The sequence below is a fragment of the Cebus imitator genome, unplaced genomic scaffold, assembly GCF_001604975.1.
Source record: "Cebus imitator isolate Cc_AM_T3 unplaced genomic scaffold, Cebus_imitator-1.0 Scaffold98, whole genome shotgun sequence".
Lineage (NCBI taxonomy): Eukaryota > Metazoa > Chordata > Mammalia > Primates > Cebidae > Cebus > Cebus imitator.
Window position 1 is genome coordinate 1,719,527 of NW_016107413.1, and position 17,944 is coordinate 1,737,470.

General features: G+C 37.3%; 2 protein-coding genes across 2 annotated transcripts in view; both read left to right on the plus strand.

Moving 5' to 3' along the window:
• The window catches only part of FAM133B (family with sequence similarity 133 member B), a 30,456-nt gene extending 18,711 nt beyond the window's left edge, over positions 1-11,745 (plus strand). Inside the window, exons 8-10 of the mRNA XM_017536425.2 lie at positions 3,059-3,151; positions 6,774-6,821; positions 10,161-11,745. Of these exons, the coding sequence (XP_017391914.1) occupies positions 3,059-3,151; positions 6,774-6,821; positions 10,161-10,247 (228 nt within the window). The 3' untranslated portion in view covers positions 10,248-11,745. The remainder of the gene's footprint in view (positions 1-3,058; positions 3,152-6,773; positions 6,822-10,160) is intronic.
• Positions 11,746-13,773: 2,028 nt separating this feature from the next.
• Positions 13,774-17,944, plus strand: part of LOC119472383 (EF-hand calcium-binding domain-containing protein 1-like) — an 18,043-nt gene continuing 13,872 nt past the window's right edge. Inside the window, exon 1 of the mRNA XM_037741301.1 lies at positions 13,774-13,988. Coding sequence (XP_037597229.1) covers positions 13,925-13,988 — 64 coding nt within the window. The 5' untranslated portion in view covers positions 13,774-13,924. The remainder of the gene's footprint in view (positions 13,989-17,944) is intronic.

Genomic DNA, 17,944 nt, shown 5'->3' on the forward strand with positions numbered 1-17,944 from the left:
GGCGCAATCTTGGCTCACTGCACCCTCCACCTTCCGGGTTCAAGCAATTCTTCTGCCTCAGCCTCTGGAGTAACTGGGATTATAGGTCCACGCCACCATGCCCAGCTAATTTTTGTATTTTTAGTAGAGATGGGGTTTCACTATGTTGGCCAGGCTGGTCTCAAACTCCTGACCTCGTGATCCGCCCGCCTCGGCCTCCCAAAGTGCTGGGATTACGGGCATGAGCCACCACGCCTGGCCAGTTACTGTTAATTTTCTAAAGGCTACTTTGGTCTATAATTTCTAAGTTCTAGGATGTCTATACACATGTAACTTGTCAACATTTTGCTTGCCTAAGTGCTTGTTATTTTGCTTTCTTGCTAGTAGTGTATAAAAGTACCCTTATTTCACATACTTGTCAATCCAGGGAGATGTCATTATTGCCAATTTAATGTATACGAATGGTTGAGCTTCTTAACTTGCTTATTAGTCATTCATATTTTATTTTCTTTGCATTGCCTTTCATTGTGTTTGTCCATTTTTATGTTGGAACAAAACAACATTTTCTCTGATCCTTGGCTTCTCTTTACTTTGTTTTTGTGTCTATTATAGTCATATAAAGGCTTTAATTTTAAGCCACATAATCATTGTTTTTAGCCCCTTTATTATTTAAAATTGTTCTGAAAGTGCTGATAATACTCAATTAGAAAATACAGTGGAAGAAAATATCCCATTTAAAGTAGTAATCAAAAATCTGTAGGAAAATTTTAAAGAAGTAAGCAGTACTTATTTGAAGAAAACTATACAAGTCTATTCAGAGACATATATGAAGATTGAATAAATGGAGAGTCATAACATGTTCCTGGGTATGACTTGCCATACTGGATATTAAAACATTATAAGAATGTTTTAATTAACACAGTGCAGTACTAGTACAGGAATAGATAAAACAATGGAACAGCGTAGAGTCCAGGTAAAAATTCGAGAATTTGTGGAATTTAATATGACAAAGAAGGCATTTCTTGGAACAAAATGATTAACATTTGGAAAACATAAAGCTGGACAGCCTGTAAGGCCAAATAAATCCCAAAAAGGTCAGAGACTTTAAATGTATGAAAATACAACTACAGAAAGGATGAATATTACAATACTGGGGTGGGGAAGGCTTATGCCTCAAAACTCAGAAACTTGACCACATATTTCAAATTCTGAATGGCAAAAAGTGATAATAAAAATTAAACTGAACAAAGTTTGAATACAATGATCAGACTAAGAAAAACTTCTAAGAATATGTAACACAAAAAATTAGTGATCTTAAATAAGGAAAAAATACCACACATAGACAAACTGGCAAATATACGTTTAGGCAATTCTAAAAGAAAACACAAACTGTATTCTCTGATACAATTGATGAAGAGCCTGAGAGGGAGGTTCTTGATAAAGTATGATTCATAAATGGGTGACAGACGATTTAGGAGATGGTGAGAGAGCAAGATGATCATTTGTGTGAAGGCTACGTTGGTCTTTGATTTAGTCATCATCATTGAAGAGTTTGTACTCATATACACTTCATTCTATTTCAACTTTGTTTTTAATAGCAAAGAACCCATATGCCTGCCCTCCAGAAGGAGATGGTTTAAGTAAATTCTGGCATGTACTTTTAGTGAATGTTAAATGCAGCCATAAATGATGTTGTAGTTGGCATGGAAAGTTATTATTGGGTGAGAAGAACAGGTTCCAAATGGCAAGTATTTATGTAGTATTGTAAACATACATGTAGAAAGATGTTTCCAAAAGTCTTAATGATGTTTATTCTCTGGTAGTGAGATTTGGATCCGTTTTCTTACAATTAACATTTAACATTTTAGCCAGAATAACAATGCTGTTTGCAGAAACAAAAGGAAGTCACCTATAATCTCACCCATAAAGAGATCATCACTGTTAGTTTACTTTCTGCATTTTTGTCTGTCTTCAAAATTAGACTCATGCTGTATAAAGTTTTATATCCTGACGTTTTTTGTTTTTTTTTTTTGAGACAGAGTCTCAAAACATAAAATCTGTCACCCAGGCTGGAGTGCAGTGGCACGATCTCAGTTCACTGCAACCTCTGCCTCCCGGGTTCAAGTGATTCTCCTGCCTCAGCCTGCCAAGTAGCTGGGATTACAGGCACGCACTACTACACCCAGCTGATATTTTTTGTGTTTGTAGTAGACATGGGGGTTTCACCATGTTGGTCAGGCTGGTCTCAAACTCCTGATCTCAGGTGATCCTCCCACTTTGGCCTCCCAAAGTGCTGGGATTACAGACATGAGCCACTGCACCCGGCCGTCCTGAATTTTTGTGTAGGATTAGATGGTGAACATTTTTTCCATTGTGTAGTTTTGTTTTTATTATGAACTACTTCAGACATACAGAACAGTTATATGAAAAATAATAAGATGATAATGAGCATATCCACTTTGTAGCTCTAATAAATCTTAACATTTTGTTATACTTCCTTTGGGTGTTTTTATAATTTCTTATTTCTTCAGATATATATTTAAGTCCCTACGTGCTACTCCCAGTCTCAGTCCCCTTTCTTTCTCCAGTTACTCATTTTTTCAACATTAAAAATACTTAGAGGTTAAAATTTTTTTAAACACAAATTTACATTTAACACTTTAGGAATTACTATGTAGAGATCCTTTTAGATCATTGCAAATGATTACCCATTTATTTTCTTTTCTGCAGTACTGGGCCTGTCTAATCCAATCCTGGGTGGAAACAAAAGAGAATACAAAGGAACCAAATCTTATACCATCTGCATGGTTTCATATGACTGTTTAAAAGTCTGTTCTGTATAATTTAAGAAAATAAGGAGGATAGTACATCTAAATTGAGACGTAGTTATTTCTTTTTAAGTTATTTAACATTGCTTTAGTGGAATTAAAGACTGAAATCCTGGTAAATGTCACAATTTTTAGACATTCTAAAATAAAAATGGGTAATCGTAATAATGAGAAGAATTAAATAGAAACATAAAATCTGTGTGACAAAATATATCTTTTTGAGTCAAGATAAATGTATTTATTTTTCATAGGACATTAAAGGACTTGGTAAAAAGAGAAAGATGTATTCTGAAGATAAACCTTTATCATCTGAGTCCTTGTCAGAATCAGAGTATATTGAGGAGGTGAGTATATGATCAAATCCATTTTCTCTTTACTTTAAAATGCTTAGTTATTGATTTCATCAATAAGAATTAGTAAAAAGAAATTTCATATTTATTCACCTTTCTAGTATGAAAAAAAGTTATTTCATCTTGGAATAAGTTTTCCTTTTTTCCGGAAGACAATTATCTATTAGTTTTGATAATTAACCATATTTTCACATACCTTTCCAATCTGAGATATTTTATTTTTAGTCTTCTAATATTTTCTTTCTATTATACTACCATTCTTATTACGTGAAAGAAGTTGTGTAACATACAGCATGTTGAAACCCAACATTCTCCTACATTGTTAAAACAAAACATTGCATATACTATCTTAGTTTAATTGATATTATTTAGCTTTGTTTTGCGCAACTTTTCGGGGAGTTGAAAAGTGATGAGGTGGGGAAGAAATGTTAGAAGGAAACCTATCATATTACTTTATTGTGAGAACTAAATGAGCCGATAAATTACGAAAGGCGTTGCATCATACCTGGAACCGAGTAAATGGTGGCTAAAGTTTGCATAATTCTTGGTGTTACAATAAAAAAAAAAAAAAGCCATGGTTGCCCTAGAATCATTTATTTTTAAAACTGTAGCTTTCTTTAGCTATCAACATATTTAACCCCCAGTAGTATGTTCTAAAAAAGTTGAGGATCTGAACCTTGCTTACAAGGGGTGGCAACAGATTGCAACAAGAGCTGTTTTTCGTGATTGCTTAGTCCTTTCCGTATTAGCCTCCTCCTACATCGATCCTGCCCAGCTGTATCTCTGTCTACTGTATTCCTCATCTCCCCATTCCCTAAGTCTTGCCTTTTTGTTTGTTTCTGCCTCTCTCCTTTCTGATTTCATTGTTCTTGGTCTACAACAGTGGCACTCAGTCCTGTAAGACCAATTGCCTCCATTTTATAGCAGTGTCTTATAATTGCCCCTGAAATGAAATATGTTGCTAATGTTGAGGCAAGAAGATTGCTTGAACCCTGGAGTTTGAGGCTATAGTGCACTATGATCTCACCTGTGAATAGCTACTGCACTCTAGCCCAGGCAACATAGCAAGACCCCATCTCTATAAAAACAATAATGATGATGTGTAATTTTATGAAATTGTACTTCAGTGTAAATGCTTGAATGTGATAACACCAGGCTGGGTGCATTGACTCACACCTGTAATCCCAGCACTTTGGGAGGCTGAGGTGGGAGGATCACCTGAGGTCAGGAGTTCCAGACCAGCCTGGCCAACATGGTGAAACCCCATCTCTACTGAAAAAAAAAACAAACAAACAACACAAAAAATTAGCCAGGCATGGTGGCAGGTGCCTGTAATCCCAGCTACTCAGGAGGCTGAGGCAGGAAAATCACTTGAACCCAGGAGGCAGAGGTTGCAGTAAGCCAAGATCGTGCCATTACACTCTAGCCTGGGCAACAAGAGCGAAACTCCATCTCAAAAAATAAATAAATAAATAAATAAATGTCATAACACCAGAAAACAAAACAAAAACACCAGAAGAAAAAACAAAATGCAGGCTCTAGCAGGTATATAACATATGCCCTTTAAAAACCATACAGTGGCATTACATTGTATCTTAAAATCCTGCACAAGAGACTGAATACAGTGGCTCTCTTGTGGTACCTATAATCTCAGCAATTTGGGAGACTGTTGCAGGAGAATGAGTTCAAGCCAGGAGTTCATGACTAGACTGGGCAACATACTGAGACCCTATCTCTTAAAAAAAAAATTATTTTTTTAAATTTAGTTTCTGGGCCAGGAGTGGTGGCTCACACCTGTAATCCCAATACTTTAGGAGGCCCAGGTAGATGGATCACCTGAGGTCAGGAGTTCAAGACCAGCCTGACCAACATGGCAAAACCCCATCTTTACTAAAAATACAAAAATTAGCTGGGCATGATGGCACATACCTGTAATCCCAGCTACCCGGGAGGCTGAGGCAGGAGAATCGCTTGAACCAAGGAGTTGGAGGTTGCAGTGAGCCGAGATTGCACCACTGCACTCTAGCCTGGGTAACAGAGTGAGACTATCAAAAAAAAAAAAAATGTTTAGTTTCTGTATTACAAACAGATTAATCACATGAATGTTTAGCAGACTGTTCAAAAGTCATGGAGGATATACAGGGCTGTTCAGGACATGGTTTGACAGCATCCCTCATCTCTGCTTGGCTAAACATGAATGCAGTACGTCTACTGTCACCCTTAGTCATTGTACTAACAAGAATAACAATAAAAATAATTGTTTCTTAGGTGCTCCATAAAGAGAGCTAGTGAGCTAATGACCTGTATTGTGAGCTTATAATCTCTAATCCTTATGTGTTGTATTTTTTTAGTCTTTATGCTTCCTTTTGTTATTCATTGCATTTTTGTGTATTGACGTATATTTAATATTGTAGTCAGTAAAACCACACAATTCAACGTTAGGCAATTTTATAAATATTGCTTTCTATGTAATATATTACTGTTGCATTACGTTTGTCTGCTGCATGATAGCAAGTTTAATATGAAATAGCTTACATTTGGACTTGACATGAAATATTCATAAGCTTTGGCAACTTTCAGTTTATTTATTCTTATTTTTTTAGAGGCAGGTTCTTGCTCTGTTGCCCAGGCTGGAGTGCAACAGTGCAATCATAGATCACTGCACCCTGGAACTCCTGGGCTCAAGTGATTTTCCACCTCAGCCTCCCAAGTAGCTAGGACTACAGTCATGTGCCACCACACCACACTAATTTTTAACAGAAATTTTTTTGTAGAGGTGGAGTTACCTAGGTTACCCAGGCTGGTCTTGAATTCCTGGCCTCAGGTTACCACATTGGCCTATCAAAGCTCTGGGATCACAGGCACGAACCACTACTCCCAGCCTCAGTTTAATTTAAATCCAGTGTACCACACTCAAAAAGATTGAAATAAAATATAAATGGGATGATAATTCTTAATTAGAAGAATTTTAATCTGTTGGCTTATACTAACTACACTGAATATAGAGCTACCATTTGTTGAGCACCATAGAGTGAGAGAAATACCTGCTATATTTCAGGCACTTCCCCTTGAAGGTGAATATTATCTCCATTTTACAGATGTTGAGAGTGAGATAAGATTCAGACTTTGGAATTTGTCTCATTTCAGAGCTGATGTTTTATTTGTATGTTTTGAGACAAGGCCTCACTCTGTCACCCAGGCTGGAGTGCCGTGGTGCAAACAAGGGGTCTTACCATGTTCCTCAGGCTTGCCTTGAACTCCTAGGCTGAAACTAGCCTCCCAACTTGGCCTCCCAAAGTGATGAGATTACAAGCGAGAGCCACCGCACTTAGTCTGGAGCTCATGTTTTTTTCCACTGTACCGCATTTTTTTAGGTGCTGAAAGGGAATATAAGAGAAGGTATCTAGAGATTTCACATCTTTATTGTCCTTTCTTTATGTGTTTTTTATTGAAACCTCATTGAGATATAACAGGAGTTATTTTAAATGTTCTGTGATTGTCAAAATGTTTTTTACATTTACATTTTGAAGATGCAAGATAAAGATTGAAATAAAAATGCCTTGAGTACAAATTACATGTTTGTTTTCTGTTCTCCACAAAAATTTGAACTTTTTAGGTACGAGCCAAAAAGAAGAAAAGCAGTGAAGAACGAGAAAAAGCAATAGCAAGTATCTCTTAACGTTTTTACAGACGATAGTATAGGTGTTTTGGTTTAATATAAAATGGGTCATGGTAAAGCTTGATTGGATTTACTGGGAACATCTAAGTATTTGTTGGAAAAGGTGTGGTGTTCAGCAGCTTCACTTAATTGGTAGGAGAAAGTTAAAATGGTTCAGAAAAAATAAAGAATACCGTGGTAGCAAGCATGTCCTGTTTTCACCTCAGTATTTTACTGTTAGAAATATAAGCTCAGGCCAGGCATGGTGGATCACAAGGTCAGGAGTTCAAGACCAGCTTGGCCAAGATGGTGAAACCCCATCTCTACCAAAAAAAAAAAAATTTATATATATATATTATATGCACACATTGGCTAGGTGTAGAGAAAAAGAGAAAAAATCAATTAGTTTAAAAAAAAAAAAAAATTAGCCAGGCGTGGTAGCAGGTACCTGTAATCCCAGCTACGCAGGAAGCTAAGGCAGGAGAATCGCTTGAACCCAGGTGACAGAGGTTGCAGTGAGCAGAGATCGTGCTACTGCGCTCCAGCCTGGGCAACAGAGCAAGACTCTCTAAAAAAAAAAAAGAAATATAAGCTTAAATGCTGTTTGACTTTCTTAAGCTATAGTATGAAATATAAGAGATCAAAGTATGGTGATTTCCTTTATCTTTGATAGTAGTTACTTCCAAAACAGCCAAATCTGGTAATAACAGAAAAAGCCTCTCCAAGCACTAGCTGCAATGAAAAAATAAGCAAGAATACAACAATATAAATGAGTCATTAATAAAGTTGATTCTTTTGATAGCTTTGAAAGCCAACCTCTGCTATTAATGCAAATCGAGAAGAAAAGAGAAAAAAGAGGCAAATTAAGGAAAAAAGAAGTAGTATCCAAGCAAGAAGCAGATCAAGAGAAAATGGTTAACAGATATTATTTTCAAAGAGTAATTGCAAATACAATATCAGCAAAGTAATTTAGGGGACCCTCAGTGTAAATGTGAGGTATGACCTTTGAAGGCATTTTCTTGGGGAAAGGTGAAAGAAAAATGAAAGCATCATCATTTGTATTTTTGAGTAACCCCTTCCCTGAATTTCCCTGACTCTAAAAATGAGGTGCGTTCACTGATAGGAAGGCTTACCTAGTAATGTATGATTCAGGAATAACATTTTATATGCTCCAAGCCCGCGATGACAAATAAGTTTTTTGTTTCTTTGTTTTTTGTTTTTTCTGAGTGTTTAAGTAATTTGGGTGAAGACAGCTTTGGTCTGTGGTTTGGATTAATTAAGATATAACCAAATTAGTATTTGCATACTTTCACTGTTTCATGCTTTCAGCTAGTGTGTATATATGAAATGTCTCTATGTAGGCAGTTTTCTAAATCTTTGAATATAGTGGAGTACAAGATAGAAGAGTATGACACGTGAGAGAGAGATTGTGGGGAGGAGCTCATGAAATCCTCTCTGAGGAAGCAAAAATAAGCTGAAATCTGATTTACAAGAAAAAGCCAACCATATGAAGATCAAAGGAAAGAATATCCTAGGGAGAGAGAAGAGCTTTTTAAGGACCTATAGTGAGAATAAGTTTGATATATTTAAAGGACTGAGAGAATGTAAGTGGTATAAGCCTGGTGAGGAAAGAGGAATGCCATACGATGAGGGTAGGAAATAAGCAGAGGCCTGCTTACATCACACAGCAGAGTACATTTTGTCAGAATGTTAGAAGAAGCTGTTTTGAGAGTTTTAAACAAAGAGGTGACCTAAATATTTTCCATTTTGTAAATGCTTTGGTAGAGGAAATAAGTGGGCACAAATGAGGAATGATATTTGTACTGCAGTGATAGTAATGGAGTTGGACTGGCAAGGATAGATTTGAGATATATTTTCTACTTAAATGGTTAAGATTTGCCTGGTTTGGATGTGGACAGTCGAGTTAAAACAAAGAGCAGAATCAAAGATAGCCTAGATTCTTTGACTTAAGCAAAATGACAGATTAGTGGTGCCAGTAACTAAGATGGCTGAGGATTTGGAGAGAAAAATGAAGCCTTTTGTTGTGGAAATTTCAGATATGCCTACTAGACATCCCAGGTAGAGCTGTTAACCAGGCACTTACAGTCCTGAGGTCAAAGTGTAGGACTGCATATAAAGATTGGGTATCATTGGTATAAAGCATGTTACTGGGAGAGTGTGTGGAAAACAAGGGAAGGAAGCCCCAGAAAAGCCAAGCAGAGGAACAAGAGTCAGCAAAGTACATGAAAAGGTCTTTGTAATAGAAGAAAACCAACAGAGAGGTGTAATGGAAGCTAAGAAGAAAATAATTTTTAGAAGAGAGTGGTCAGCTGTCCTTTTATGAAAAAGCAGCCTATACCCAAAACTTAGTTTTAAAAGCCCAAATTACAAGATTTTGGACTCTGTAAAGTTTCCTATGTACTTTAAACATGTAGTGAAAAAAGAATGATGAAAATTAGCTTAGTGCCACAGAGTGATAGAGGCCTTTGAGAGAGGGGAGAGTGAACAGTGCTGATAAATAGGAAATGGATAGGAAGCTCTGCTGTTGACGTCCTTATAGGTCTCTTCTCCTTTCTTGCTTTTCATTTTCTTTTGAATGTCAATAGACTAGCAGCAATCTCTCATTTGATACTATCTTTCCAAGTATCTATGTTTCTAAAAGTTCTGCCTTCTGTTACAGAAATAGGAGAGTCAGACTTCAACAAAACTCCAGCCCTCTTTTATCCACTCATAGTTTAACTACTTTTACCAGGCTTTAGTGGCATTTTGTTCTAAAAATCAGACATCTATTTTGCTTAGCAAAATAGACTTTTTAACTATACATTGATAATTTGTACTAATTAGTTGATTTTAATATAATAATTTAATTTAATAATTAATGATAACTTCAAGTAGTGCTGCCAGTCTGAGCAGTATGCAATACCTGTAGCACATTTAATATTTCTGTTCTATCTAAAACTATTTTATAAAAACAATTATGTTTTTCTGTGATTACTCCTTTCTAGTAACTGCAATTGCTTTACCTTTAGAAGTTATATAGCATAAAATATAGTGATTGGGAGCATGATTCAGTTGATTCTTTCCTACAGGAAATTTTGTTAGAAATTACGTTAATGTGCTAATGACTTAAGGGTTTCTCTGTATCTTTTTGAAAATCAACAAGAACTCTTTTAGTCCTCATATGATACTGGTTGTTGAGACTTTTCAAGAAATGTTTTGAGTAGTTTACTTGGTTGTGTGGATTGTTTGGAATAATTATGTGGTAGCTTAGAAGAAGCATGGTAAAGATGCTTTTAATTTGCATATATGTATATAGTAGTGTCTAACCTGGAATTATCTTTACAGGAAAAAACAAAAAAGAAAAAGAAGCATAAGAAACACAGTAAGAAGAAGAAAAAGAAGGCTGCTAGTTCAAGTCCTGACTCACCATAACATTAAGAAAAATCAGGATTCTCTTATAAAGAAAGTGCAATGTCTGAGGAGATTTCAACTGTGAAACCTACAACATATTTACTAAAATGCATGAATTTTCTTGTTTTTAGAATTATTCCTGACTGTTCAGTAGCCACTCAGATGCCACTGTGTGAAAGGGCCATAAATGTTGCCTGCTGCTTGAACATCTATTTCTTTCAGTGCTTGATAACTCTGGGAGATAATACACTGCAGTCGTACTAGTGGTTAAGATATTTGGGAATAAAATTAATACTCTTGACTAGAAGTGTCTAAGGATAAAGCAACAGAAATTGAATCTGGATACACCTTTAAGATGTAATCAGAAATGACCAGATGACTCTAGTTAAAATTTTTGAAGGAGGGATTACATTTAATATTTCAGAACCCTTACTCTGTAGATAAGTATATTTTAGTTTTTTTCCCCTCGTATAATTTTATTTACCTGGGGAAGGAGCATTTAGGGTTGAGGGGGGTGGTTTGCTATCTCTTTAACTAGCAGAGTAGTGTGCCTTTGATCTTCACACATCCTGTATTGTGGACACAGTAGCCATGCTTCACTGGGAGGTCAGAGCTGGCTACCAGCAGTCTTGCCCTTTACTGAGCTTAATGTCATCCTTGGATGCTGTCATATGCTGCTTTGAGTGAACCAGAGAAACAGCCCTTTGCAGCATGAGAAAGCCCCAAAAGCTCTGGGATTTACCTCCACTTCAATAATAATGAATATTTTTTAGCATTAGAATGTGTTATGTTATTTGAATTAATTTTGATTATACTTTGGCTTGAGAGAGGAATTATTTTAAATAGACACTGGTACTTTTTGAACTTGATAGCTAAAGATTCTAAAATGCATGTTTTATACTAAGTTTTAACCGGTCAGGAAAATTTTATGTAACCAGTGATAGTTTATTTTTTGTATGAATTTTGTTTAGGCTGCAATATTTAGCTTTTGTTAACTCCTCACTCTTGCTGTCTTAAGTTCATTACTATGTTTAATGGCCTACTTGCCAAGATATTTAGCATGTAAAAAGCAGGGTTTTGATTAAAAAAAAAAAAAAAAAAAAAAAAAAGCTTCATATTGAAGCTGAGACTTACCTTACCATAAACAAGTTGAGTGGCAAGCCTGGTATGCTGTGTCTTATTGCCAGAATCTTAGTAAATGTAACGTTTTAAAAGTTTGTTGTCTTTGTATATTAATAACAAGTTATGACAAGTTGAATTTAAATAAGAGTTACATTATTGCTCTTCCTGTGTCATATTTTACTAAGATTTTGTGCCTCATATCTACTGCTGAATTGTTTACTAGGAATGTTAAACGGAATTGATAATTCATTTTCATTTTTTTGTATAATCAGGTAACATGAAATACAACTTGATGTACAATTTTGCCTATTACAAAAGGCGTGCTAATTATAGTGGCATATGCACAGAACATGTTGGCATGACAACAGGCTGAATAAATAGCTATTTTACTTAAAAATAGCAGTGTTCTTATCAGCTCCCTTTGGACTGCAAGTAGACTTACAAAGATAAGAAACACTCCTAGATGTTAAGTTGTAGATAGGTAAGACATATCCCTAAATTTTTAGCTGTAAAAAAAAATTTCTTGGTTTCTTTAAATTTTATACTCAAAGCTACATACTATTTGCTAATAAAAGATATCTATATGCTTTTGAATACTCAGAAAATTTGAGGGACATTTTATATCCAGAAGAAAGTTTTCTAGAATTGTTCATGAAAATGCCAGAAGATAAATTTATCAGGTCATATGTTCATCACTTTTGTTATGACACAGAAGTATAAGTTTACAGACTAGTCTAGTATATGATGATTATATCCCACTAGAAGCAACAGTTTATTTTATTATATTGGAGAAGAAAGTGATTTGGCAGAAAACTACTCTTTTCAGACTGTTAACTGTCTGGGCAACACTTTTTTTCTAGTCCTATGATGGTAGTCTTAACAGTCTCCTCACAGGTATGGAAAGAAAAGAGTATTTGACAGAGTAATTTTTTAATTTTTATTTAGTTTTTGTTTGTTTGTTTTGGTGATAGGGTCTCACTCTGTTTCCTGAGCTGGAGTGCAGTGGACGATTTCAGCTCACTGCACTCCAGCCCACTGCAGCCTCGACCTCCCAGGCTCAAGTGATCCTCCCACCTCCATCTCCCAAGTAGCTGGGACTTCAGGTGCATACCACCACAGCTGTCTAATTTTTTTTATTTTTTTGAGACGGAATCTTGCTCTTGTTACCCAGGCTGGAGTGCAATGGCTCAGTCTTGGCTCACTGCAACTTCCACCTCCTGGGTTCAAGCAATTCTCCTGCCTCAGCCTCCTGAGTAGCTGGGGTTACAGGCATGCGCCACCACGCCTGGCCAATTTTTGTGTTTTTAGTAGAGTTGGGGTTTCTCCATGTTGGTCACGTTGGTCTCGAACACTTGACCTCAGGTGATACGCCCACCTCGGCCTCGGAGTGCTGGGATTACAGGCGTGAGCCACCGTACCAGGCCAATTTTTTCTATTTTTTGTAGAGCTGGGGTTCCACCATGTTGGCTAGGCTAGTCCCAAACTCCTGGGCTCAAGTAATCCGTCCCTCTCTGCCTCCCAAAGTGCTAGGATTACAGGTGTGAGCTACCGTGCCCAGCTGACAGAATAATATTATCAGTTATGTTTATTCTAGAGTTGCTACCCTGTGCAAATTACTAACATCTCTTCCTCCCTTCCAAACTACCCTTTTTCTTGACAAACTTTACACCAATTTTTTACAAATACAAGGTATGTTACTAGGATAATGGTACTAGAATAACCCATAAATTGGTGGATGTCCAGATAGAAAAATGGGCTTTATACTTGTGCTACCTCTTTGTAATTGTTTGGATTCCTTTGGCTGCCTGTGGTATATATATATATATATATATATACATATATGTTTTAAATACCATTAGAGTGTCCTGAATTTATTTTAATTAGCATACAGATTTACATTCCTTTGGTCAAGATGTATTAAAAACTTATTGCTTAATTTTCTGACATTTCATAGAGAATCATAGACAAGACTTGGAAACCAAGTGAGAAAAGTTATTCTTAAAACTTAAGTGACAGGTTTCACACTTTTTAAAAAATTGCCACTTTTTAACTTAAAATCTATGAATACTCATTTTGTTACTTGCTTAAGAAAAGTTTTGGGAAACTTTATTTTCTCCCTAACTGTATTTAATCATAGGTCATTCCATTCTTGACTTCCTGGGCTCAAGCCAGCTTCCCACTTCAGTCTTCCCCGTAGCTGGAACCTTTGATAGGCATGCACCACCACACCCTGCTAATTTTTAAAAATTTTTGTAGAGATAGGGTCTCCCTATGTTGCCCAGGCTGGTCTTGAACTCCTGGGCTCAAGCAGTCCTCCCACTTCAGTTTCCCAAAATGCTTAGATTACAAGCATAAGCCACCATGCCCAGCCTTTACTGTATTTAAATTTTTTTTTTTTTTATTTTGCATGTTCCCCTCCCCCTGCCTCTTCCCTCCATATTTTAAATTTTGTTTTTATATTTTATTTAAAAGTTAGAATGTAGTGTCCTAAATTCTAAATTACATTTTCTAAATATAATTTCTACAATTCTAAATACATTTTCTTGCCTTACCACAGTGAAGGCCAGCAGACGTAGATGACATGTTTGTTCTCTCTACCAGGATTTACCAGTCGGTCCAATCAAAGTTGGAGGGGTAAAAGTGAGTTTTTACATTTTTCATTTTTCTAGAAGCTCCCAGATTGAAGCCTGTTTGGATATCATAAAAGGGTGGTTGGTTAGAGTTTAGAGGAAGTTGTAATCTTTGAAGGAACTATTGATAGCCTGGGAAATTATTTCCACTTAAAGATTAAGGTTTTTATGGCCGGGCATGGTGGCTCATGCCTGTAATCCAAGCACTTTGGAGGCCAAGGCAGGCGGATCACCTGAGGTCGGGAGTTCAAGACCAGCCTGACCAACATGGTGAAACCCTGTCTTTTAAAAAAAAAAAAAGCAGTAAGAAATGTGTCATATGAGCTTTATTCATTTATGAAAAAAAAAGATTAGGGTTTTTGTAGTCTTAGTTATAATGTGTTCAAATATGTTTTCAACTGTTTATGTTTTCAACTGTTGTGTTGGTGCTGAAGGAGTATAAATGATATCAAATACTGCTTTAAGTGATGTTTAGCCCCAAAGAAAAGATAAATTTTGGAATTGTTATAAATTTTTTAATTACAATAGCTGGGTGTCGTGACTCCTGCCTGCAGTTGCAACTACTTGGGAGGCTGAAGTGGAGAATGGCTTGAGCCTGCCTGGGAAGTCGAAGCGGCAGTGAGCTATGATTGTGCCGCAACACTTCAGCCTGGGCAATGTGATACAGCAAGACCCTGCCTAAAAAATAAAAATAGGCTGGGCACTATGGCTCAGGCCTGTAATCCCAGTACTTAGGTAGGCTGGGGTGAGTGGATTCATTAAGCCCAGGAATTCGAGACCAGCCTGGGCAACATGGCAAAACCCCATCTCTACAAAAAATGCAAAAGATAAGTCAGGTGTGGTGGTGCTTGCCTTTAATCCCATATACTGGGGAGGCAGAGGTGGGAGGATCACTAGAGCCCAGGAGGTGGAAGTTGCATTGAGCTCAGATGGCGCCACTGCACTGCATCCTAGGCAATGCAGAGGAAGACCCTGTCTCAAAAAGAAAATAATAAATTTTTAGATCACAGAAACCGTAATGAAATTACCATATTTGGAGTGGTAGCAACCATTATTGCATACTTTTTCTAGTTACTTGAGAATCTTCTGTGTCTGGTTGCTGGGATGTTGCCATGGTCACATTCCATGTTGGGATTGGAGTAGTGAACTGTGGAAGCTCAGGATGCCCAGGCATGAAGCTAGGCTGTCTGGGAAGTCTGGTGTGTGTTAAAGCCATACTGGACATGGACCAAAAGGCTCTGAGGAAACTGGTGGAATCCATCAGTGAAACTGTCAAGAGCTGTAAGTACCGGCCAGACTTCAGTGCTGCCTGAACATCTTGATTCGTAGAAATGTTTAAAAAGCAAAAAGATGAGGATATATTAGAAAGATACAGGAGCCAACCTGAAAACTCCCAATGGCCAAACCTGAGCAACTTGAGCAGCAAAGTAACACAGTATTGATAGGCATCTTAGTCTATTTGGGCTTCTGAACAAAATACCATAGACCGGATGGTTTATAAGTAAAAGGAATGTATTTACAGTTCTGGAGGCTGAGAAGCCCAAGGCTGAGACAGATTCACTGTCTGGTAAGGAAGGGCCTGCTTGCTTTCTGGCTCATGGATGGCACTTCCTTGCTGTGTCCTCACTGAAATGGAAGGGACTAGCTAGCTCTCTGGGGCCTCTTACTTTATAAGAACATGAGGCCTAACTGCATCCCAAAGGCCACACCTCCTAATGTAATTACCTTTGGGGATAAAATTTCAACATGAATTTGGTGGGGGCAGGGAGGGGCCCAAACAGAAGATAGCAGTATGTAACTCGTAGTATAAAACAAATATGACTTAATACTGACATAAATAAATAATAATTATAAATAAATGGAAAAGAGAAAAATCTTTCTTACGGGAGAATTCTAAATAGTAGTGTAGATACCACTTTCCAGGAAGTAGAGCTTAATTCCCTATGGAGTGACTAGCTTCAAATGAATATTGTAGAAAGAGAAAAATAGTAACTACAGTGGAGAGAGCTGGCAGACTGTAGCTTAACCAAATGATAAAGTTTAACATCCATAGTGATACATCATGTTGAGATCATGTTTCTCTTTACATGTAACTAGAGCAGCACTTTACCTCTGTGGTATTCCCCAAAACACAATCACAGTCTAATCAAGAGAAAAACAGGCACACAGCCAGATGTGATGACAAGCACCTGTAATCCTAGCTACTGAGGAGGTTAAGGCAGGAGGTTATCTTGAGCCCAGGAGTTCGAGGCTGCAATGAGCTCACACCACTGCCCTCCAGCCTGGGAAACATAGCAAGATTCCATCTCTTAAAAAAAAGAAAAAAATAATTTTATGAAACAGGTAAACTTAAAATGATGACCATTTCATTCTACAAACTAAATCCAAAAGTGTCGTATTCATGAAAAGCAAGGAAAGATTGAAAACTATCACAGGTTGGAGGAGGCATGACAACCGAATATGGTATCCCGGATTGAATTCCGGTATTAAAACAAAGGATGTTAGTGTAAAAACTGTGGAAATCCAATTAAAATCTATAGTTAACCAATGTAGTGTACCAATGTTAATACATTAGTTTTAACAAATGTACCATGGTTATATAAGACATTAGCATTAGGAAGAAACTAGGTGAAGAGTATATTGGAACTCTGTAATATCTTTGCATCTCTTAATCTAAAATTAGTCCAAACTACAATGGGTCAATTTCTAGTATCTCAACACCATCCTCATTAATGACCCATGGTTTTCTTTTTCTTTTTTAGACAGAGTCTCACTTTGTCACCCAGGCTGGACTGTAGTAGTGGCACAAACACAGCACACTGTACCCTCGACCTCCCTAACTCAAGCCATTGGGCCTGCAGGCATGTGCCACCACACTTGGCTAATTTTTTGTAGAGATGGGGTTTCATTATATTGCCCAGCTAGTCTCGAAATCCTGAGCTCAAGCAATCTGCCCACCTCATCCTGGGATTACATGGTAAGGCCACCATGCCTGGCTTTAAATGGTTTCTTGACCACATGTGCAAGGTATTTAGATATAATGAAATCTGAGATACACTGATAAAATTCAGGAGAGGTTAGCTTATTACTTGCTGAAGATTGTATCTAAAATATTTGATTGCTTTGTTGGATGACCCTCAGAGCAGCTTCTGACTTACTATTCCAACCTCCCTTTTCTCACACTTCCATTTTCACACCACTGTTGGTGCTAACATTTCCATTCAGATAATAACTTTATATGAGTTGAGCAGGGTTGCTTTCAGGCAAGCATTAATATACTATATATAATGCATCTAGACCTGAGCTGCCTTTTTCTTCATATTTCAAACAAGAAAAACATTCCAAGTTTTTGTCCTCAAAGCAGCTGCATTCGTCTTATGACGTAACCTTGAAAATCACCAAGCCTCATTTTCACTGTACTCTATTGGTTAAAGCGGTTACAAAAATCCTCCTAGTTTTAAAGAGAGAAGACATAGACCCCTATCTCTCTAAGAGAGGAGTATCAAAGTCACATTGCACAAAGAGCATGTTCAATGGGATACATTGATATGATCATCTTTAGGAAAATACAGCCTCATCAGAATTCACCATTAATATGGTAGTTTCAAGAATCTACTGCCAGGTGCCCAGTAGTCTTTTATCCCTCACCCACCTCCCAGCACTTTGGGAAGCTCACGCCTGTAATCCTAGCATTTTGGGAGTCTGAGGTGGGTGGATCACTTTAGGTCAGGAGCTCAAGACCAGCCTGGACAACATGGTGAAGCCCCATCTCTACTAAAATTATAAAAATTAGCCAGGTATGGTGGCAGGCGCCTGTAATCCCAGTTACTCAGGAGACTGAGATAGGAGAATTGCTTGAATTCGGGAGGCAGAGGTTGCAGTGAGCTGAGATCATGCCACTGCCCTCCAGCCTGGGTGAAAGAGCGAGACTCTACCCCAACAAAAAACAAACAAAAGCAAAACAAA